The sequence below is a fragment of the Phocoena phocoena genome, chromosome 3 (assembly GCF_963924675.1).
Source record: "Phocoena phocoena chromosome 3, mPhoPho1.1, whole genome shotgun sequence".
Classification (NCBI taxonomy): domain Eukaryota; kingdom Metazoa; phylum Chordata; class Mammalia; order Artiodactyla; family Phocoenidae; genus Phocoena; species Phocoena phocoena.
In genome coordinates this window covers 162,668,062-162,691,491 of record NC_089221.1, presented here as the reverse complement: position 1 = coordinate 162,691,491, position 23,430 = coordinate 162,668,062, and the positions used below count along the sequence as shown (strand labels likewise).

Sequence of the window (23,430 nt, the reverse complement as noted above, 5' to 3'; positions counted from 1 at the left end):
GTTTACATACTCAGATCAAGAACATACTAGACCAAAACGTACTCTGATATCCTCTAAGCTAAATCCAAAACATGAACTTGAGTCTGCAAATTTCCAATTCAGACCCTGTCCCTATGCCCCTAAGGAAACCTGACCCCTCATGACCAGTCTTTCTGGCTCCTGAGGCAGCAGTGGGCCAAGGAAATGACCATGGCTTTCTGTCCCTGGTTCTAAACAGCTCTCACTGACCACTGAGGAGGGAACAGACGCGCACATACCTTCTGGGTGGTAGTTTCCTTTTGTATTTGACTCTGCCGCAACTTTTTCAATAAAACGAGTTTTGCTTCTTCTAATCTTAACTCTTCTTTTAGTTGCTTAATCATCCTTTCTCGTTCTTCAGGACTGCTTTTCTACAAGGGCAAGAGAACAAGGGTTGAGGGGAAGAGCTGGGGGCCGGCGAACACAGGCTGTTCCACTGCGAGATGGTTCCCCAGCATGGGGACAAGGCTCACCATGAGGGCCTCAGTGCTGGTCTCCTTCAAGGCATCCTCGGTCAGCCCATTCACCCTCGGGCTCGCAGGCTGCTCGTTGTCAGAGAGTACGATCACGTCGGGCGAAGGGGCTCTCCTCTCGGACTTCATGTCACTGTGGAACAGGAACAGTCACAGGTTACTACCAGAGCGTCCCGACTGCACTGGACGGCGTCCCCTAGAGCCCCACCCCCACACCCCGCAGATGCCTGGATTCAGACGCAGACACAACAAGGTGGCAGCAAGCAGGGCTGCCTCACCAGACCTCCCCACCACCTGCCCACCCAGGCTGCCTTCTCTCACCGCACTCACCACAGGGCACTCAAATCTGCCAGTTTGCGGCTGAGCTCTTCAAAAGCCGGGACTGTTCTTGGTAACCACTTCTGTGTCCCCCGGGCTGAGGACGCCTATGTGTCTGAAGGTGACACAGTCATTTTGAAAAACACCACGGCTCCTATCTCTACCATGTAGCTCAGTACTGAATAAAAATACTGGGTCCTGAATCTTGGGCCTCTTGCTAGGGCTCCTACCTGCCCATGTTGGAAGTCACCTGATGGGGCGTCCAGCTCCCACGCAAATCAGCCTTTCTTTGCTAAACCCAGACTCGCTAACAGCCCTCACGCCCGTCCCAGGAGACAGAGGGGCTGATGCACATGTTGCCAGCCTACATTCTAGCTCCCCAGCATGGGATGCCACCACCTCACAAGGTGGCCAAGGCTGTCTGCTAGACAGCCCTTCCTGGGCTACACGTGGCCTCTTCACCCTGCCAGTGGCAATGTGGCAGTAGTGGCTGCATGTTTTGAAACCAACTGGAACATGGAACACATTTTCTCTCACAGATCTGGGTACTTTCCACCCACCTGATCCACTCACAAACTAGTTCCCAGCCACCTCTGCCCATTACCCTCTGCCCTCTTACGCCAACCCTACCAGCCAAGTTCCCTAGGACATATATGCACATCTAGTGATGCTGGACTTCTGCTCTGGCATTGCTGACCCCACACATAAGGACCAACAGGTCCCAGAGACGGTGCTTAGTCCCGAACCAAGGAGCTCTGTTTGCTGAGGGCACAACGTAAACTTTCCCTTGAGATATTGCCTCAGCATTTGTGTCAAAGGAATCAAATCCTTCTATCAGCAGGAAAACCAGCCAAGGACTGAATGTGTCCACTAGGTGGCACTGTGGCCCAAAGAACAAACTCGATGAAGTTAACTGGGAGTAACACCTCAAAGTTGTCCCATTCCTTCCGGCTGAGCGGGGACAGAGTTATAGATGGAGGACTGGTGTTTTAACAGCCCACTCAACTGCCCTTTTGATTCCCAGAGTGAGCTGTGTCTTCAGGGAAGGATGGGCACAGAGGACCAGATACTGCATTCCCTAACTCCCGGAGCCCCTCAACCCGCAGTGTGCTTCCCCAGGCCCCTCCTAATCCCACCTCCTAGAGCAGCATGGCTGCTGCACCTCAACAATCCCAGACCTGATCTGATTTAACCAGCACAGCTGCTGGATGGTCTTCCAGAAAAGAGACCGGGAGAGTGAACAAAAAAAGGCTTCCATTTCAAGGTATAGAATCCCCTCACTGTGGTTAGCAGCCCACGTTCTCAAGTCCAGAAATTGGCTGGCTGTCTACAAAGTAACCCGGGATGTCTCACTAGAGCCTCATCAAACTAAAAACCAATGCAATTCAGGAACCACCACACTTTCAAGTCTCCGTGTCTCCCTGCTGATTGCCAACTCTGCCCAAGATCAGCTTTAAAGATGACCTCGGGGGACTTCCCTGGTGGCGCAGTGGTTAAGAATCAGCCTGCCAATGCAGGGGACACGGGTTCGAGCCCCGGTCCGGCAAGTTCCCACGTGCCGCGGAGCAACTAAGCCCATGTGCCACAACGTAGCCCCTGCTCGCCGCAACTGGAGAAAGCCCGCGCACAGCAACGAAGACCCGATGCAGCCAAAAAATATTTAAAAAAAAAAAGAAAAAAGAAAAGACCTCGGGGCTCCAATTCTGGGTTCTGTGGACACGCACACAGGCACTAAGCAGACACGAGGCTCCAGCACAGGAGTGCAGCCACTGGTCCCAGCCCAGGTGGGTTCCCAGGCAGCTGGCTACACACGGGCAGAGGAGCAGCCCAGGCAGAACCACGTCTGGAGTTACAAACTACAGGCGCTTCCTGAGCAAGAGCGCTCTGAGACAACGGTAACTCGCAGGGATTTATCACTTTTTATCACCTCAATGAGGATGTGCACGCCTTCCAAAGGTGAGATGTCTAATAAAGCTCAAATTTGCCTGAGGGAAGAGGGTAGGGTTAGGGACTGGGACCATGTTGAAGCTGAAGCTCCCTGAGATGGCCACTCTGACCACAGCACTCCCAGGTCCCATCTTGGACTGAGACTAATCAATAACTCGTCCAAGAGATGACATCACCTCCCATCAATGATCACTCAGCATCCCAGCAGCCAGCAGGGAGTGAACTTCCTGTATGCTAATCAGGCCACCAAAAAGTCATGTGACAAAGGCATTTCCCTCTTTGGTCATGTGACCCTTTAACTGTGCCTTCCAACGTGAAAACCATGGCAACAGCCAGTTCTAACCAGTTTGTGACACGCAGCCTTCATTTTGAGAAGTGAGGTAGGGTTCAGGTGCTGTCAGGAAATGGAGGCGCCAGCTCACCCTGGGGCTGCCGGGCTGCAGGCATTTCCTGTGTGGTGCCGGCCCGTTCGATTGTTACAGGGACCTGAGTCACCTCTTCCAAACACAGAAGGGTCACCAGCCCCGCTAGTTTCCAAGATGAAAAACTTTCCTAAGTTCAATTTTAAAGCAAAGGTGCTTCAAGTCTCTCATTACTTTCCCAGAGGGTTCTTTTAATTCAGGGAAAAGAACACGCATTTGACAAAGGCTCAAAATTATTGTGGGCATTCTTTTTTTAAAACGTATTTTAAATTATAAAACCATTTAGGCCAGGAGAACAAAGCAGAGGAAATCTAGCCGAACATGCCAGGGGAACAGTTGTAGTGGCCAGGGGTACTGCCTCAATCCAGGGCAGCTGCCTGGGCACCAAGTTTATTTAGAAGCTATATGATTCCAGGGCAAATTCATTAAGCCTATCCTGCCCATCTTGCGAACCCTTATATTATGATCAGGGGACTTCCCTGGTGGTCCAGTGGCTAAGACTCCACGCTACCAATGCAGGGGGGCCAGGTTCAATCCCTGGTTAGGGAACTAGATCCCACATGCTGCAACTAAAGATCCCACATGCTGCAACTGAGACCTGGCTCAGCCAAATTAAAAAAAAATTATGATCAGAAGAGATTTTATATGACCGACAAAAATCCCTGGAAGCAGGCTAGGCTGTTAGCAAAAATGGTCTCACCACCTCCTCCCCTGTATACCGGCCGTGGCTAAACAGAGTTCTGTTACCTGCCCAGAACTTTCACCAAGTTTCCTAAAGGGAAGGCAGGGATTATAAACTTAACTCATGACAAGATCCCTCCATTCACAGCACCAGACTACCATCCCAGCTGCTAACCAATTAGCGGTCAGTGTGAGGTTAATATTTAGTGTCTCACTGGCCTGTGCCAGGGGAAGCAGTCTCATCAAGGGAATGCAGCTCTGACCTTTGTTGTTCTCAATATGGGCCTGCCTGATGTCTAGGGAAGGCACACCTGATCCACACTCATTCATTTACTCACTCACTCCAATTTGCTGAAAGCCAACCTAAGAAGCAGGTGCTGTGTCAGGTAGTGGGGAGAAACCCCTGGATAAAAGCAGTTCCATCCTTAGGGTCGACCAGGATGGGCAGACACAAAACCAGGAGGGGGAGGGGCAGATGGGAGTGGACCACCACCTGCCTCAGCCCACTGAGCAGCAGAGCAGCTTCACCAAGGCACGTTACTACCCCAGACCTGCTTGATCAAAGCCTGGACTTTTATAAGATCCCTTAGATGCCTGCACACACTAGGGAAGCCGGGGACGAGGGTGGGCCAAATGAGGCCTGGGGTCAACAAACTGCTCCTCAGGGCTAACCCAGGGGAGACAAGCAGCGCTGGTGGCCAACTACTCCCTGACAGAACCCTCCCTCTTCCCCTCATCTTTCGGGCCTGGCTGGGCAGGGAGGGGCAGGTGGTTGCTGTTTGCTGGGTATGGCAGGTGCGGGGGAGAGGCTTTTCCAGACCCAGCGCCAGTTTCACCAAACATTAGTCTTGGCCCCACCAGACCCTCCCCCAGGGCATTCCTCCCTCTAGAGCCCATTCGGCCCTCCCAGGCCCACAGCCTCTCCAGCCCTCAGCCCCTGAACTCCAAGTTGCTGTTCACATGTACGTCCTGTCGTGAGCTCCTCCCACCTTCACCACCATCCCCTCCAAGGAATGTTCCTCCGTCATATTTCTCACCTCCCTTGTGAGGCCCAACTCACACTTCAAGATGCGCTTCAAACCACCTGTGCCCTCAGAAAAGGCCCCGGCTGGCCAAGCCCTGCCCTGGGACCGTGGTCAGCACTACCCCACTGTGCTCACGGGACCCGCCCCCGCAACAGCGTGCATGTCTGGGGCAGCCTTCTTCGCCCTGCCTCTAACTGCCCATCTTGGAGGCAGGGAGCTTAGGGCAAAACTCTGGAAGCTTCCACTCAAGGGCAGCACAAGCCTGAGCAGAGGCACTCCCCTGACAGAGACCAGCTCACTCACCCTCACCTCAGCAAAGGATCCAAGAAAGTGCCTTGCCCTCCTACAAGGTGCCATTATGGCAGCCCTGCGCTGGCTCAGTTCACCCTCCCACAGCCTCCCAGGGTAATGCTGTCATTGTGCATTTGATAGGCGGGTTCCCCAACCCAGGGCTGGGGCCAGAGGTCACCACAGGCATAGCAGCCAGGGAGCCATGGTCCCACCTGGAGCCATCTCCACAATGCTGGGGCCCTATGGCTCCCGGTGAGGGCCAGGATGCTCCTAAGGTGGCCCGACAAGCGAAGGGTTCCCCACCTCCCCAGAGCCAGAGGGACAGGACCCTCCTCCTAGTGCCATGCTGGGTGGTGGACAGGCCACAGGGCTTCCTCCCAGAGCAGGCACTGTGCACCAAGCCTACACACACTGAGGGGAGGGGGAGAGTCACACCCTTACAAAACCTCTCACTTGGTTCTGCCTCTTGCAAGTGAGAAGCCCAGGGTAGGACACTTCCCCCTCTGTGCCCCCTACAAGGATGGGGACAGTAATTCCTGCCCCACTGGGTGGGGTTTACTGCGTGAGGTGAGACCTCAGTGCCAAGGAGGCTCAGATGCCGTAGGAGGCCATCAGGGTAGTTCAGGCCCCAACCTCTCCTGAGGCAGTAAGGGGCTGCTTGTTGTGAAGGTCAACTCGGCACACAGCAGTCAATTGAGTAACACGTGAATATTCTCAAACCCAGTGAAGACAGAGATTGGGCCTGCTCTGTGGGTGCTCAGATGACACAGCTGGTGTGCACCTACCTCCTCCTCTTCCCTGCACCTGGTTCCAGGATGGCGCCTATGAGTTCACAAGGAATCTGCAATGCCTATAGACTGACCGATCACCTTGCACATGTGAGCAGCTCTTTCCACACGCACACAGATGCTGCACTGGTAAAGGATGTGCAAATTCACTTAAAAGGATTTCTGGGGCTTCCCTGGTGGCGCAGTGGTTGAGAGTCTGCCTGCCAATGCGGGGAACACGGGTTTGTGCGCCGGTCCGGGAGGATCCCACATGCCGCGGAGCGGCTGGGCCCGTAAGCCACGGCCGCTGAGCCTGCGCGTCCAGAGCCTGTGCTCCGCGGCGGGAGAGGCCACGGCAGTGAGAGGCCCGCGTGCCGCAAAAAAAAAAAAAAAAAAGGATTTCTGAATTCTGTGTCGTTATGTCTTCTCAAGCACTAGGCCCTGGAAGTCCAACTCCTAACCTATGAGTCCAGGACTCTGGTGGATGCTGAGGAGTCCTAATACACCTGGTTGACAAAACCCTGTACAGAGGACCCACTGCACTACACCCTTACGAGGCCATCCATTCAGTCCTGAAGAGCACCGTGGAGGTAGCTCATTCCAAGTGATCCATGCCTCCCCATGCTCACGTCCTCGTGTCCGGTCCTATCCCCGGGATCTGGGTTAGTTCTGTGGCTCACTCTCTGAGGCCAGGAGTGAGGAACATAGAGGAAGCAACGATGCAAGCTTTTGAAGCAAGGTCACAGCCTCAAAAGCTTGTGCTTGGGACTTCCCTGGTGGCACAGTGGTGAAGAATCTGCCTGCCAGTGCAGGAGACACAGGTTCAAGCCCTGGTCCGGGAAGGTCCCGCATGCCGCGGAGCAGCTAAGCCCGTGCGCCACAACTACTGAGCCTGCGCTCTAGAGCCCGCGAGCCACAACTGCTGAGCCCGCACACCTAGAGCCCGTGCTCCGCAACAAGAGAAGCCACTGCAATGAGAAGCCTGCTCACCACAACGAAGAGTAGCCCCTGCTCACCGCAGCTAGAGAAAGCCCGCGCGCAGCAACAAAAAGACCCAACGCAGCCAAAAATAAATAAATAAATAAAAACTAATTAATTAAAAAATAATAATTAAAAAAAAAGCTTGTGCTTGGGCCCTTGGAACATTTGCTCTGAGAGACCACCCCAGAGTAGGATGCCAAACTAGCTGCTTGCAAAGAGGGTCACAGACACAGACATGGGCCCAGCCATCCCACATGAGTAACCAAGCCACTGGGGACACCCAATCCAGCTGACGTGGGACTACAAAGATGAGAACCCAAGAAGCTGCACCCAGCTGGAACCAGCAGACCTGACAGATGATGCTACACCAATACAGTTACTTTAAACCACTAAACTAATGGGGCCGGCAGCCCAGCTCTGCCCCCAGCGAGCTGGCCTACACCACTATAATGCCATGGCCTCCCTCAGACTCAACAAGGCCACCTACTCTAGACGCTACAGTAGCCTGGGAGAGAGAAGGTGGGAAAGAAAAGGTTTACTCAAGTAACCATCCCTGCTGAACCTCAAATCCCCCCAAAAGGACCAGCAGTACTTCTCTGCACACAGAGGCTGCCCGGGGCAGATGCAGACTTGGGAAGGGATTGGAGCATAGCTCTAGGACTGCCCAGCAGGAGCACAGAGCTGCCCGACAAAGAAAAGGGGGTATATATATAGAAGGTCCCACAGGAGAGGAGGGGGCCATCCTCAGGTCTGGGAGCCACTACCGGCGGCTTCAGGCACTACCGGGAGTGGTGTCTGAGTCAACGCTGGAAAGCAATTCCATATACTTAATCCAATGAGCACTCCCATTCCAGAAATACTTCTAGAAAAGTCCTAAAGAGAGAAAAATAAGACGTTTATCACCAGTTCCCAGGTTAGTCCTACTACCTGGTAACATTTCACTGGCAGTTCCCAGTTGCATATTGGGCATCTCCGCAGACACACACCACTGGGATCTTTCACAGCCGTTTGGGCATGGGAGCTGCTCACTGGGACCCCATAACACACCACCCTCCTTTCCCAAGGGGCCCCATCCATTCAGACACACCCGATGTGATTAGGAACCGCTGCATGCAGACACAGGTGCGCCCCAAAGCCGAACACTTGCTTGCCCTTGGGGTTGGTAGGCACTGACGAGTGCCTGGTCCCTGCCGCGCCCCCCAGAGCCCACCTGCTTCCCACCAGCCCCAGCCCCTCAGCTCCCTCGGCTCCCTGGGCTCCCCTGCGCAATTCCCCCTCGACTCCCTTCTTGGCATCCATTACCACTTCTCCCCGCACTGTAACTTGACACCCTGTTGGCTGGGATGTCAAGACAAAAGCCCAGAGCCTGCTTTGTGGGGGCCAGGAAGTCAGAATACATTTTGCTTCTAGGCCACAGAGGCCATGGAGGTGAGCAGCTGGGACAGGATTTTTGAAACCCAGCCATAATTCTTCCTGCAGACTCCAGGTCCGGCTATCTCTCTGGGACTCCATTATGGCCCGCCCTGCCATGGCAACAGCCGAACATCTCGGAAGAAAGGAAGAGAGCAAGTGTGACCAGGGTCTGGTCCCGAGAGCCCATCCCCCAACCAGGGCCCCCAGCACAGAGGCGGGCAGTCCCAGGGCAGAGGCAGCTGCCGTGGAAGAGCACTGTGCCATTAGCAAGGCCAGGAGGCATCCAGCCTGTCCTGCTGGGGATCCTTCTAGGAACACAGGAGCCCCTAGAAGTCACACGGCCTGGCTAGGGAGACCCAGAGGACCTCACTGGGACTGCAAGCAGGGATAGGGGCCAGTTTGGGGGGCATGCAGAGTCGATGGAGAAACATGCCAAGAATGGGCAGAAGGGAGTGTTCCCTGGGCCAGCAACTGGCAGTGGCCCCACAAAAAGACCCTGACATCAAATGGCAGTGGGACAGCCTGCAGGGCCAGCACCCACCCAAGGAGGTCACTGCAGCATGACCCTGCCAGCAGGCAACATGTTCCAGTCGGGTCACCACCAGGAAGGCTAAATCCGATTCAGCACGCTCTCTGCTCAGAAATTTGGAAAGGGGCACTTATTAGAAATGACCATAGTCAGAACTGAAGTGCTGACTTATGTCAGATTTGGGAAAATCACCCAGGACGTTTGCTGACCCTTTTTGATGGCCATCCCTGTGCCAACCACCAAGATGCATGCTTCCATGTGATCGTCTCAACTGCTCAACTGTCACCCACATCCACAGGTGCGGAAAGAGTCTTAAGAGAGTGATTTCCTGAGGTCACACACCCATGGCCTGCGGATAACCTGGGCCCACAGCATAACCAGCCTCCTATGGACCCCTGGCAGGCCTGGTCAACTCTGGCACGCCAAGGTCTGCCAGGTGTATTCCACAGTGCACTGGGACCTGGGCCTCCTGTCCTAGTCAGACCAGCTGGGCACCCATAGCCTGAAGGGGGCTAAATGGCATCCCAAAAAGGAGGTGCAGGGCAGGAAAGGGTAGGTCTCACATAACTGTCAACTGAGGCCTCTAACTCGGGTTATCAAATACCATTTTTGGACTAGGTTAAAAAGGGGGAAATATTTTTATTTATACTTGAAGGATGCTGGATAGCCACCAGCATCTGCATGCCAAGTCTCTGAGGTGATAAAGAGATGACAGTACGAGGACATGGATGTGGTCCTTGGACTTGACTGGGAAACAACTCTAACTACACATGGACCGCTACCTGCTTGAGGAAGCTGCGTGGGGTTTCAGCACTCGGGAATCCAGGCTTCCAAAGGGCCTGGGCCTGGGGAATTAAGGTAAAAGGAGTGTGGGACCCCTCTGCTGGTCACAGCACTATCGCTAGCATCGCCTCTTTGCTCTGTCACCGTATCCGCATGCCAGGCCAACGTTCCTCCAGGGAGAAACTCAGGAGCACGCTGCAGCACGGAGGGACTCCCTACACCAGATGAACCCAAACACACCTCCTGGGATACCAGCTTCCTCACCGACTCACAGCAAGTCAGCTGTGTGCAGATGAAACCACGCTCGAGAAACAAACACTGTTTTCCAGCTTGCAATGACTACAAACTCTTGTGATAAACAGAAAGTGCTCTATTTGCCTGGAACTTTCTTGCCCCCTCTTAAATATCTGTGTTTCAAACTGCTGGGTCCTGCCCCTCCACGCCCTGGCAAATCCCAGGGGATGTCCTCCCAGCACGGCTCAGGTGTCCCCCACCCACCCCACCTGACCTGCTCCAGCTGCTCTAAGCAAAGCAGCTGTGAGACTCCGCCCAGGTCAGCCATGAGGACTCTGGGGGGCTGGGCACTCGTCAGTGGCTCCTGGGACCTGGCCCAGTCTCCAAACCTCAAAGAGCTTCAGTTTCTTCATCTGCAGAATGGGATGTCACTGACCATGAGAGGATGCTGTGAATGGTAAAGGGCACAGAAAGTGCATCTAGTCAACGGATGATGACTCCACCTCTCTTCCCCATCCTTGCAGAACATAGTAATGTGCACACTCAGGGCAGCCCCCATCACCTTTTCTGCTATAATTTAGCTCTGAATTGATTCATCTGGCCACCTTCCCTGCAATCCGAGGTCTCTGGGGACAAGATCCCAGGCTGAGGGCTTCTCTTCCTCTCACTGTCTGACCCCATCAGGCCATTAACCACTGTCCTGCCTGAGATGTGAGCTCAGAGTCCTGCCAGGCATCCTTGCTTGTGCCCACTGTGGACAGCCTGCCTGCGGTCCTCCCAGAGTGGTCCTCAGGACCCCTTCAGGGGCTCCGCCAGGCTGCTGTAACATCAAGATGACATTTGCCTTTTTCACCAAGTCAGGAGAGCTGCACCAAACTGTGCCAAGACTCACGGTGTCATCACGCTGTAGGCAACGCCCTGCATGAAGTACAAGCTATTGATTTTATTAAAACTCAAGCATTTGAGAACATGTCTTTTTAATATTCTGTGACAAGATAAAGCACTCCTGTTGCATACAGAACAGATATGCAGGAAAAAAATCACACGTTTGAGCGTTCATGATGCTTGAAGGAAGGTCGGACAGACGTACTGTGGTTATTCAGACTTGGGTGTCTGGCACACACTTTCCCCAAAATGGTCAAAGCAAAGCCTGTTCACTTCAAGGAAAACAACCGATAATATGTCACTAATGATAATGTCTGAGCTTCCAACAAGCAAAATGTAGAATTTTGGAAAATTTGTGAGCCCAAGAGCTTCCCAACAGATCGGATAGTTAACTAATCTGATTCTGCGATACTGTAAAATGAAATATATCAGTATTTGAAAGATCTCTGTAACTCAGTAAACTAATATTTTCTAATGGTCGATGGTATTACAAACTCAAACATGAGTAAAAGATCATTCAGGGAGAGAAAAAACAAATCTAGGCAGAAGAACCCAAAATAATTTGTGTAGACGCTCCACTCTCAAGGTGGAGCATGACTCCGCATCCCTTTCCTTAGGTGTGAGCTGACTTCCTTCCAAAGGGCACAGCATGGAAAGGGAGAAGGAAAGTAACTTTACAGTGAAGACACCTGACATACATCCAGGTGATCAAGGTGTGACAAGTCACACTGATGGCACGTGCCCTGGACACATGTGTGATGAGAAGAGCACTTCCTCTCTGAGGTCCTCCTCTCCAAAACGCAGTCCAACCACGAGAAAAACACCAGACAATTCCAACTGAGGGCCATTCTACAGAACACCTAACTCCAAACTGTCAAGGTCGTCAAAACCAAGAAAGTCTGAGAAACTGTTTCAGCCCAGAGACGCCCAGAGACATAACGACAAAATGTCATGTGGGATCCTGGAACAGAAAAGGTATGTAAAAAACCAGGAAATCTGAATAGACAATATAGACTTTGGTTAATGGTAATTACTCGTGACAAATGTTCCACAGTAATCTGTTAACAATGAGGGAGACTGGGAAAGAGTGTGCAGGAACGATCTTCGCAAACTTTCTGTAAATCTAAAACAATCCTAACATTTTTTTAAAAATTCTTCTGTTCAGGGACTTCCCTGGTGGCGCAGTGGTTAAGAGTCTGCCTGCCAATGCAGGGGACACGGGGTCGAGACCTGGTCCGGGAAGATCCCACATGCCACAGAGTAACTAAGCCCGCCACAACCACTGGGCCTGAGCTCTAGAGCCCGCCAGCCAACTACTGAGCCTGTGTGCCACAACCACTGAAACCCGCACACCTAGAGCCCGTGCTCCACAACAAGAAGCCACCGCAGTGAGAAGCCCGCGCACCTCAACAAAGAGTAGCCCCCGCTCGCCGCAACTAGAGAAAGCCCGCGTGCAGCAATGAAGACCCAATGCAGCCAAAGATAAATTAATTAAAATAAATAAAGTTAAAATGATACTTAAAAAAAAAATTGTTCTGTTCAAGGTGCAAGAGAGACTGACAGATTTTAATGTAACTGAGTACAAAAACTTCACTGATAATCGAGGTTTCAGAGTCTACAGTGCAACTAACAGTTAGGAATGGCCACTCTGTGTTTTGGTGTCGTATTAAAGAAAGAAACACACAATTATCCAAGACTAACCAAATACTCCTCCCTGCTCAAACTGCTTCTCTGTGTCAGGCTGGATTTTCTTCACATGCTTCATCCCTAAAAACTTATCACAAGAGACTGGATGAAGAAGCAGATATGAGAATCCAGCTGTCTACTTATTAAAGAGATCTGCAAAACAGTTATTTTTTTTATAAGCAATGTTCTTTATGTTAACATGTAATGGGCTTATTATCATCATCTTTAAATAAATAAGTTATCTTCAGATTTTCTAACACAGTAAATGTCAACATATTTTCCACACGACCAAAGGTTCTCTGGGGTCCAGAGATGGAAAAGGGGCTGCACCAGTGCTTTCGGCAAAGGGTTTCCTGTCCCCATCACAGATGCCAGTCTGAGCAGAGGTTCCCAAGTGCAGTCCTCCTGACATACCGCAATCCACATGGTTTTTTCATGCTGCCAAAGCTGTGTTTTGAAAATCAAGACGTACTAAAAATTTAATAGGACTCACCACACATATACACCGTAATTTCCCTATAAAACCTATTCAATTATAAGACAACAAAATTTGGTAACCCTGTTCCTGTGGCCTTAAAAAGCGGCAACTGTACAGGCCCCACAGTTACCCAGTTCACAGAGAACTTGCCACTGCCCAGGGCAGCTTGGACACCCTGCATCTGCAGATGGGCAGGCCAAGCACAGACTTCCCGGAGAGGCAGGTCAGGCACCCCAGGCCCCCAACGCCAGGAAACTATCCTGCATCTCATGCCCCACTCCCCCCTTATGCCGCACTGCAGGCAAAGGCATCTCCTCCCTCCTCCAGCATGTCTACCTCTGTTCTCACATGCAGGCATCCAGCAAACTTCCAAGCTCCACCCACATCCAGAGCATCAACTCTCCCTGCTCCAGAGGGTGGTCCATGGGCTGCATTTCCCAGCCTGACATCCGGCTCTGCTCCCACCGCCATGGGTCTTCTTAGGCCCTGACTCCAGGCAAATACAATGGCTCCAGGGAGCTAGCTGGATGCCCGAGCACCCCTATTTCTGGGCCGTGAGCTCCCCAGGACATGCCACCCGGACTGCTCTTTCCCACAGTGCCCACAGATACCACACGTGCCTGGATTGGTTGTTCTCTTTAAAGCACTGTTGTGTTAAAGCTGCTTTTGAAAGCTATCAAGGGCCTGCTTTAAGGAACTCCGCATGTCACCAGATTTCAGTGCCCCCTAAGACCTGAAGCTTTTCAATGTGATTACATCACAACTATTTTTAAGATTTAAGCTCTAAAAATAAGCACTCTTATGGCTTGGGATCCAAGGAAGGGGACACACAGTAACGTCTGGTATGTCTCCCATCTCTCCACCCATCAGACGCTCCCCACCTCCTTCGCACTCCCCGCCTCCCCCAGGCGGGCCCATCCACAGAGCTGGATCAGCCACAGGTAACTCAGCTCCCCTCTCCCTCATTCTTGGACACCTGTGAGTCCCAAGTCTCCTTTCCATCAGCGCTGTGACAAACCTTACTGGACTATGCCTCACTTCAGAGGAGATGGTGGGCTCCAAGGGTGGGGTGAACTGTCCTGGGCTACACAGGGGTGTGAGTGAAATTGAGCCGTCAGATCCCACATTCTTTTTTTAACCACCTGCTATCCCCCGCTCCCTTTCAGGCTCACAAATTACAATTCGAGTGCTCATCTTCTTGAGGAAAAAACCCAGAAATCTCTTGCAATCAGGCCAGCTCTCTTTTTCCTCCAGGGCACATTCTGCTAACTGAGAAAATACTCCTCTCCTGGTATAAATCCTGCTTGCCCCACCTGGGGTGACACATGGTATGTGTGGGAAGTGCTGGGTATTCACTCCTGCTTCTACCTGTTCTACAAACAGAGCTCCCCTCATCCTTCTTCTCCACCAGGTTAGGTGGCCATGAGGGACAGGATGGGATCCCTCAGGCCAGCGCACTCGCCATCCCCACCCCCAGCGTTGGTTATGGTTCCGGTACACCTGCTCTCCTCATGTCAGAGAAACTGACTGTAAGATAAAAAGCAGTGTATATAAAAGCAGAGCCTCCATGGCAGAGGGCTGGCCAGAGACCCTCCCTCATGTACCACTATAGGTAGAATGTTTAAACCCACTACAGCAGTGAGGGCATTGCCTGTCAGCATGTGGCAAAGCACCAGCAGGAATACATGCCATAAGAGGATATCAGAAACTGCAATTGCAGAATTATACTGAATAATTTCAAAATAAGGAAATGATCTGCTTAATCTGCCAATCTGCTTAACTCACACATGTGTGAAGAGAAGAGCTCCTGACTGTTAAACAAACAAGTGCTTACAGCTACTATCCTGATGACTGTAGACGGTGGCTTGCTGGTTCCCGTCAGGGCAGCCACACAGTAATATCCCCAGAAGGCTGGCACTACCCAGTGAGAAACCATCCCCTCCAAGGCCAGAGGAGGGCACCGTAAAGGCAATGGGGAAGTGGCAAAACTGTGGAGCTCCTTACCTGTCACCAGGCTGGCTCACAATATGCCCCATGTGAACTAGGTCACTCTAAGAGTTAGAAACAGGGCACCCAGAGTCTGTCACTCTGCCATCCAAAAATAATCTAATGATTTTCAGAAGTACAGGTGAACCCCTCAAAGTACAATTATTACAAACCTGGGATAAGTTAACGGCCCAGAATAAAGACAGGTGGACAGAGGAGAACCGGGATGAGGAGCCCCAAGGGAAGGGGAGAGGCAGCGAATGAGGAGATGGAGAGAAGTCACAGAGGTTTGGAGAGGTGGCAGCTGAGGCAGGGGAATCCAGAACGAGGAACCGATTTCTGAAGGAACGTACCTCTCAGTTCAGCTCTTACGTGCTGAAATGCAAGCAGGCTATGGATTTCTAGTTGGAACTGATGGAGCTGTTCCCCAAGGCTGCTTGGCCCCTCCTGGAAGCCACCCAGCCGCAGACAGAGAACTAGCAAGTGAAAGGCCAGCCCACAACAGGTGCTGCGGAGGGGCTGGGCTCCCCAAGAGCCTCCCACAGAGTGCCAGAGCCCCCCACACACACTGAGGGAAGTAATCATCACACAGAAGGAACAGGCTCCTGGCTGTGTGACTTCCGAAGCTCTCACACTGGGGTGGGGGTGGGGGGCTGTCCATCGCTGGCAACTGTAGGAGGAACCAGGGTGAGGGCCACAATCACACTCACTCAGGCTGTGAGAGAACCAGAGCCCTTTCCAGAGCCATCACGCCCACAGCTGTGTAACATTCCCCTGAATCACTCAAGGACGCACATTCCAGCAGACAGCTGGCCGGTGGGTCAGGCACAGCTGCAGTGGAGTATGGTGGGGAGAACAGGGTAGGAGGGGGGCTCACGTCTGCACATCGCTGGCCTCACCCTCTGTCATGGAAGGGAGAGGGCTGATGGTCACACAAGCAGGCCAGGACCTGGACTCAGACCTCTTTGAAGACTCCATGGCTAAAACTGTAAAGTCTGACAACACCAAGTGAGGATTAAGTTAGCTGTACCTCCACGCCTGTGAGAGTAAAACCACCCAGACATTTTGGGGGAAAGGCATGGCAGTTTCTTTAAAACAGCTCAATACCCACCTACCCTGTGACCCCAGCAATTTGACCCCTAGGTATTTAGCAAGAGAAATGATGATCGATGTCCACGCGAAAGACTTCTACAGGAATGATCACAGCACCCCAAACTGGATACTGCCCAGTATCGGTGGACAGGCGAGTGGATGACTATGCATATCCATGCGGGAGTCCCTCAGCAAAATGCTGATACGCACAACAGAGATGAATCCCAATCACGTGGAGTGAGAGAAGCCAGACCCCACCAAGCACATACTCTATGATTCCATTTCTAGGAAGTTTGAGAAGAGGCAAGATTGGTGGAGAGTGGGAGAATACACCCAGTCAGGGAGGGCAGGAAATGTATGGATGGCTCCAGGGTACTTTCTGGGCTGATAAGGTTCTGTATCTCGATAAGGCTTTGAACTACACAGGTGGATACATGTGTGAAAACCGCAGCAGGAGAGGCATACACGGCAGGCACCAGCAGTACTTCCTGGCAGGGCAATGCATCCCCGGGTTTACTGTATCCTTCTTCTCCCAAAGGCCGCTTGTAAAGCATGTCCACCCAAACAAGGACTCTGTAACTTGTGGAGTCATCTTGGAAACATTAAGTGATGCACATACCTTTCCTGTGGACTCCATTTCTACACAGAACAGAACAAAACAAGGCCATCCACACAATCCAACATTACAGATGACAGGCGGAAGCACTATCACGTTACTTTCAGGTTCATTTTCACTTTGGAAGAGGACTCGGGCATTAACATGGGTGTGGATGACATGCCCCACACACCACACTCACCACTGTGGGTGGCCAAGCCCTGTCTTAATAGCAAATGATCTGCCATTGAGAATCCTAACTTCTATACAGAGTGTCGCCCTCCACTACCGAAGTCCGAAAAGAAAGATGGGGCAGTGATTCTGTCATCAAGGATACCGGCTTCAACAAAGGTGCCCTGCTTTTGCAGCCTTGGTAAACAGAGGGTGTACTTCTGGTGCATTTTACAGTCTGTTAAACCTTGCAAGAAGGCAGAAAGCCAGAAGAACTAAAGCCAAGAACAGCTCTAATGGCTCAGGTGCTACTGCCAGCTCCCAATAGGCCACAGGCCCCTCGGTAGGGATAAGAACACACATCAGAGTCCTTCCCACCCACACCATGGGGCAGACCATTGGTCCAAGTAAAGCCCTGTCCCACAGCAAAAGAGACACACGATGCAAAGCAGGGAAGGAAGAGGTGTCAGACAGCTGCCTGAAGACCATGCACACCAATGGAAGCCAGGGAGACACAGTCACCATGACACCTGCCCCACACATCCACACAAGACCCACATGGCTGGCTGTCGAGCAGCAGAAATGGGGCTCCAAGTCTGTCCCTGCCCTGCCCGTGAGACCCTGGGAGCCCAGCCTTGTTTCCTCCCAGGTAAAATGAGGAAATAGAGATGGACTGCTTAGGCATCCAGTGACTTCCATCCCTAGTGAGCCACACCCCTAAAGTCGAGGCTCCCCAACACCTCTGCATATTCTTTCAAGATCCAGTACCCTAAAAACAGCTAAGTCAGATCCTGTCCCATCATTTCTGCCCCCAGGGACGAGCATGGTACCTGCCACAGACAATCCAGGGAGAGTTGGCGCCTCAGAAAAAGGCAAACAAAAAAACATTTTCAGTGAAGTATGAGGGTGGCTAATCATGAAGTTCCCACCCCACACAGGCCCAGGGCAACCAAGGGACCCAGCCCTAACCTTTCAGGTGCAGAACCTCTGGAGAACAGGCTCATGTTTTACTCAGTTAAATGTTCCTCTACCCAAGAGGGGAAAAACAAAGCTCTTTTCACCTGTGTGTGGTCTAGACTATTTTTGAAGATCAACAATTTGTGACAGAAAGAGAGTCTCCTCTATAGGAAAGTGCAGGAGTGGAATCTATTTATCTCAGAAACAAAACAGAGAACCCAAAACAGTTTCCTCTGCCTGTCCCAGCTCCAGACCTCATCCAGCAGTCCAGACTTGGGGTACAGGGAGGGCAGCACATGCTCATGAGCTTTGGGTTGGCCTCACAAGACCAACAGGATCAACCTCCAGCTCTGCGGGGTTTTGTTTTTCCATGAGCACACTGACGGATGCCAGAACGGAAACCAAACTATTTTAACCTCATTTATATTTTTTAACATCCATCTTGAGGTATAATTTACATACCACAAAATTCATCCATTTTAAGAGTATAATTCAGTGATTTTTTAGTAAATTTAGAGTTGTGCAACCATCCCTACAATCCAATTTTAGAACACTTCCATCACCCCAAAACGTTCTCTTGTGCCTGTGAACAGTTCATCACTGCCCTCACCCACCCCCAACCCCTGCCTCAGACCACCGTCTGAATGCTCTCTGTCTCTGTAAGTTTGCTTTTTTGGACACTCCCTGTAGATGAAATTATACAATACATAGTCTCTGGGTCTGGTGTCTCCCCCTCGGCATGGTGAGTCTGAGCTTCATCCATGTTGCAGCGCAAATCGGTAACTCGCTTCTTTAAAACTGCTGATTAGTAATCCACTGCATGGATATAGCACATTTTGTTTATCCGTGGCCTTCTGGATTGCTTCCACCTTTCTGCCTATTGTGAATCATGCTGCTATGGACACCCATGTGCCTGTCTTTGTGTGGACACACTTTCATTTCTCTCAGGTACATTCCTTGGACAGACTGCTGGGTCAGGTGGTAAGTTCATGTCTAACTTTCTAAGAAACTGACAAACCGTTTATGCCATTTTACATTCCCACCAGCAATGTATCAGGGTTCCAGTCTCTCCACGTCCTCGCCAACACTTGTTATCGTCCTTTCTTTCTTTTTTTTTTTAAGAGCTTTTATTTATTTATTTGGCCGTGCTGTACGGCATGCGGGATCTTGGTTCCCTGACCAGGGATCAAACCCATGCCCTCTGCAGTGGAAGCATGGAGTCTAAACCACCGGACCACCAGGGAAGTCCTTTGTCTGTCTTTTTTATTACAGCTACTCCTGAGACTTGTTTTACGGCCTAGCATATGGTCCACTCTGGAGAACGTTCCATGTGCACATGAGATGTATTCTATAGATGCCCTTTAGCCAAACAGATCAATAGTGCTCTTCGAGTCTTCTAGAATCTTGCCGATTTTCTGTTTAGTTGCTCTACCAATTATTGAGAGAGGAGTACTGAAATCTCTCTCTTTTTTCTTTTTTTTTTTTTTTGCGGTACGCGGGCCTCTCACTGTTGTGGAGCACAGGCTCTGGACGTGCAGGCTCGGCGGCCATGGCTCACAGGCCTAGCCGCTCCGCGGCATGTGGGATCTTCCCGGACCGGGGCACAAACCCGTGTCCCCTGCGTCAGCAGGCGGACTCTCAACCACTGTGCCACCAGGGAAGCCCCTGAAATCTCTTAACTATAATTTATGAACTGTCTACTTCTCTTAGCAATCCTATCAGTTTATGCCTCAGATATTTTGGGATTCTGTTGTTAGGTACATATACATTTGTTACTGGTATATCTTCCCATGTACTGTTAAAAAATGTCCCTCTTTGGCTCTAGGAATATTTTTTTGTCTTAAAGTCAATTTTATCTGATATTAATACAGTCATTCTAGTTTTCTTATGGTTACTTATGGTATATCTTTCCTCATCCTTTTACCTAAGGATCTAATGGTTGTCTCTTATAGACAATATATAATTAGGGGGGCTTCCCTGGTGGCACAATGGTTGAGAGTCCACCTGCCAATGCAGGGGACACGGGTTCGTGCCCTGGTCCGGGAAGATCCCACATGCCGCGGAGCGGCTGGGCCCGTGAGCCATGGCTGCTGAGCCTGCGCGTCCGGAGCCTGTGCTCCGCAACGGGAGAGACCACAACGGTGAGAGGCCTGCGTACCGCAAAAAAGAAAAAAAAGGAAAAAAAAAAATATATATATATATATAATTAGGCTGGATCTTGACTTTTTTATCTGCTCTGACAATCTCTGCCTTTTGATTGGGGCGTTTAGACTACTCACATTAGATGCAATTATTGATCTGGTTGGATTTACATTTATCATTTAGCTGTTTTCTACATGTCTTCCTTCTTTTTTGTTCTTCTGTTCCTCATTGACTGCTTTCTTTTGTGTTAAATATTTAATGTACCACAATTCTTCTGTTGATTTTTTTAAACTATATTTTAAAGTTATTTTCTTAATAGTGGCTCTAGGGATTACAATAAGCATTTTATTAACAATACAGTCTGCTTCAGATTAACACTAACCCGATCCCGGTAAAATATAGAAACTCTACTCCAATACAGCTCCATTTCATTCCTCCTGTTTTGTACTGTTGTTGACCCATATATCACGTGTCTATATATGTTATAAATACAACAGATTGTTGTATGCCTTTGGTCAACTACCAAAGAGCTATGGTTGTTTTTGTCAATTCTATCCAGTGTTATGGTTAATGCTTCATATGATGTTATGTCTTTTAACTAAGAAGAAATGAGAAAAAAATGTCTTTTCTATTAGCCCACATATTTACCATTTCCAGTGCTCTTTATTTCTTCCTGTGAATGTACGTTACCAACATGTCACTTCCTTTCAGCCTGAAGAACCAGCAGGTCTGCCAGCAACAAATCCTCTCAGTCTTTGTTTATCTGAAAATCTTTTTGCTTTCGTTTCTGAAGGAGAGTTCTGATGTACTGAGAATTCTGGGTTGACAATTTTCTTCTTTGAGTACTTTGAATGCCATTCAGTTCCCTTTTGGTTTCCATTTGAATGTCTCAGGTGAGAAGTCAGCTGTTAATTATATTAATGCTTCCCCTGTATGTGATGAGTTGTTTTTCTCTTGCTACTTTCAAGATTTTCCCTTTTTCTCTGGCTTGTAACAGTTTGACTCTGATGTGTCTAGGTATAGATCTCTTTGTATTTATGCTACTTGAGGTTTGTTAAGCTTCTTGGATAAGCTTCTGCTCAAATACATGTTTGGCCATTGTTTCTTCAAATTGTTTTTCTGTCTTGCCCCCAGACACGTCTGCAACCTTGGGCTAATACAGCCACTGTCCCTCCCCACTCACCCATCTCCAAAACTGTCACTTTAACCAACAAGGCCACGGGCAGGGCTGCTGCCCACCACTCTAAATTGAGTGAGCCCCTTCTCACCCCTGCAGAGAAGCTGTTGGTCCTTACAGCCTGCACTGGCTAGGCAGAACTTCCCTACCAAGAGAGCTGGGGAGAGGGCATGAGAGGAGCCCCAGGTCAAATGCCACATACTCTCACCATTTTTACCCAGAGTTCAGCAGTTTCTTAAGCACAAACACTTCGCAGATTGTTGTGTGCTTCTGGTCAATTTCCAGAGTGTTGAAATGGCTGATTTTGGGGGGTCAATTCTGTGCTGCTTCATAGTTGTTTTTTTGGGGAAAGGATTTGACAGTTTCCCCTCATTCAATCACTGCTGGAAGCTGCCCTCCAGCCCTGATTTATTTTGAAAATAAAACACACACACATTGGGAGACTAAGTCAGAAAAAATGCCAAAGAGAGATGAAGAGGGGAACTGCAGAGAAGGAGAGAACTGATCCTACCATTTTATCGATATCCACATACTCTCAATCTCCCCAACGTCATTTAAAAAAAAAAAAAAAAAAGTTGTATCTTGGCGATTTTAATTCACCAGCACTTCCTTAAAGAAAAAGGAAATCCTCTCTGCTAGAAGCCACCAGAAACCCCCCTCTAGCCTTCAATATGCCTAAACTGGGTCATAAGAATAGCACAGCATGAAAGAAAGAAGCAGTTTTTAAAAAGAGCCAAACAAATTCTAGAAAAATACTATACAGCAATGAAAAGAGTAACTATTCCTACATTCAACAACATAAGTAAATTTCACAAACATTACGTTGAATGAAAGCAAGCAAAGGGTACAGACTATATAATTCCAATTACTTAAAGTTCAAAACCAGGAAAAACTAACCTGCGCTGTTTGAAGTCAAAAAGTGGTTACTCGGAGGGTAGTGACAAGTGGGCATGAGGGCGCTGGTAACATTCTATTTCTTGATTTGAGCTACAAGGATGTGCTCAGTTTGTGAAATGTACCAAGTGGCACATGTGTACTTTTCATTATGTATGCTATACCTCAATTAAATAAAATTCTCTATATGGAGGTTCCCAAGGGATGAGCCAGACACTCTCAATGAGGATCCAGAGACTGCCTGCTTCTAACACAGAAACCATGGCCACTCACTCCAAAAAAGATTACAGTTTTAGAACAGCTCTGGGCTGGACTTGACCCTATTATTCTGTCAAAATTCACAACTATACTTCAACAAACTAGACAGAACACTCTATGTGAGCACTCAAGGAGACACTAGCTCTATATGTGACGTCGTATTTTAAGTGAAGCTTGGAGACTGAAGGGTAGTTGTTACCAGCACTTATTTCCCTCACCACATGCCATGCACCAGGGTCAATTCTGGGCACGCATCTGTCACCCAGAGATGCAGAGCACAGATTATCATCCATTTCACAAATGAAGAAGCACGGGCCAGTATCATCTGCCCAAGGTCAGTAAGAGAGTGTGATCTGAGCCCCACTCTGCCAAAGCCGGGCTCCTTCCACAATCTCACACTGCTTCAAGAATGCCCTGGGGTCTCCCTAGTCCCACAGGAGGACCCCTGCTCTGTGTGCCTGGGTTAGTCTCTGTCTCTTGCTCTCTTACATTCTTTTATGCTCCTTCAACACTTAACCTCTCCCTCACAATTCACTGGCCTGCCCTACAGGTGATTACAGGAAAAAATGTAGACCAGGAGCCCAGGAACACAAGAGGGACCCAGTAAATCTCTGCAAGTGTGGGCTCCTCCTTCTCTTCACCCACCTGTGACATTCTGAAAGGAAAGGGAAGGGAAAGCAGACCCAAACTTAAAATTTTATTTCTAGAACTTTAAAAGAGGCCTCTGGTTTTAGAACAGGGACTGCAGAAAGCAGAGCCAGATAAAAAAGGCCTTTCTGGGTAGCAAGAACACAACGCACACCACCCCAGACTAATACGCTTCCCCAGTAGGAATGGGTTAGATTTTCCCATTTATCTCAAGGCGGTAAGAATTTTTAAAGCTGAGAAATACTGAGTCAGACAATCTCTGAAGTCCTTAGGATGCCAACAGTGTGGGGCCCAAATGAATTTAATGCAAAGACTGCAGGTTGGGGTCCCTCTGCGGGGTCAGTCAACACAAGGAGGCAAAGAGCACCAGGTTCTCCAGATCTGCACTTACTGCCCCTCACCCCACCCTGGGCAAACAGACATGGAAGGGAGTCTGCAGAGGAGGCACTGAGGGAGACAAGGGATGAACCACAGAGGGGCCACACACAGAGGGGCCGCGGGGCTTCTCAGGAGGCCATGGCCACCGGCTGCTGGCTCATGGGACATCAAGGTGTGAAGGGAGGGGTAAAGCAGGAGCTG

At 50.1% G+C, this 23,430-nt stretch overlaps 1 protein-coding gene across 3 annotated transcripts in view; it reads right to left on the bottom strand.

The window, feature by feature from the left end:
* GATAD2A (GATA zinc finger domain containing 2A) overlaps positions 1 to 23,430 on the bottom strand; it is a 98,077-nt gene that overhangs the window by 13,096 nt on the left and 61,551 nt on the right. For all 3 annotated transcript variants that reach the window (XM_065874344.1, XM_065874345.1, XM_065874346.1), the window contains 2 exons: positions 492 to 624; positions 258 to 389 (listed from right to left, as the gene is read on the bottom strand). In XM_065874344.1, the coding sequence (XP_065730416.1) occupies positions 258 to 389; positions 492 to 624 (265 nt within the window). The remainder of the gene's footprint in view (positions 1 to 257; positions 390 to 491; positions 625 to 23,430) is intronic.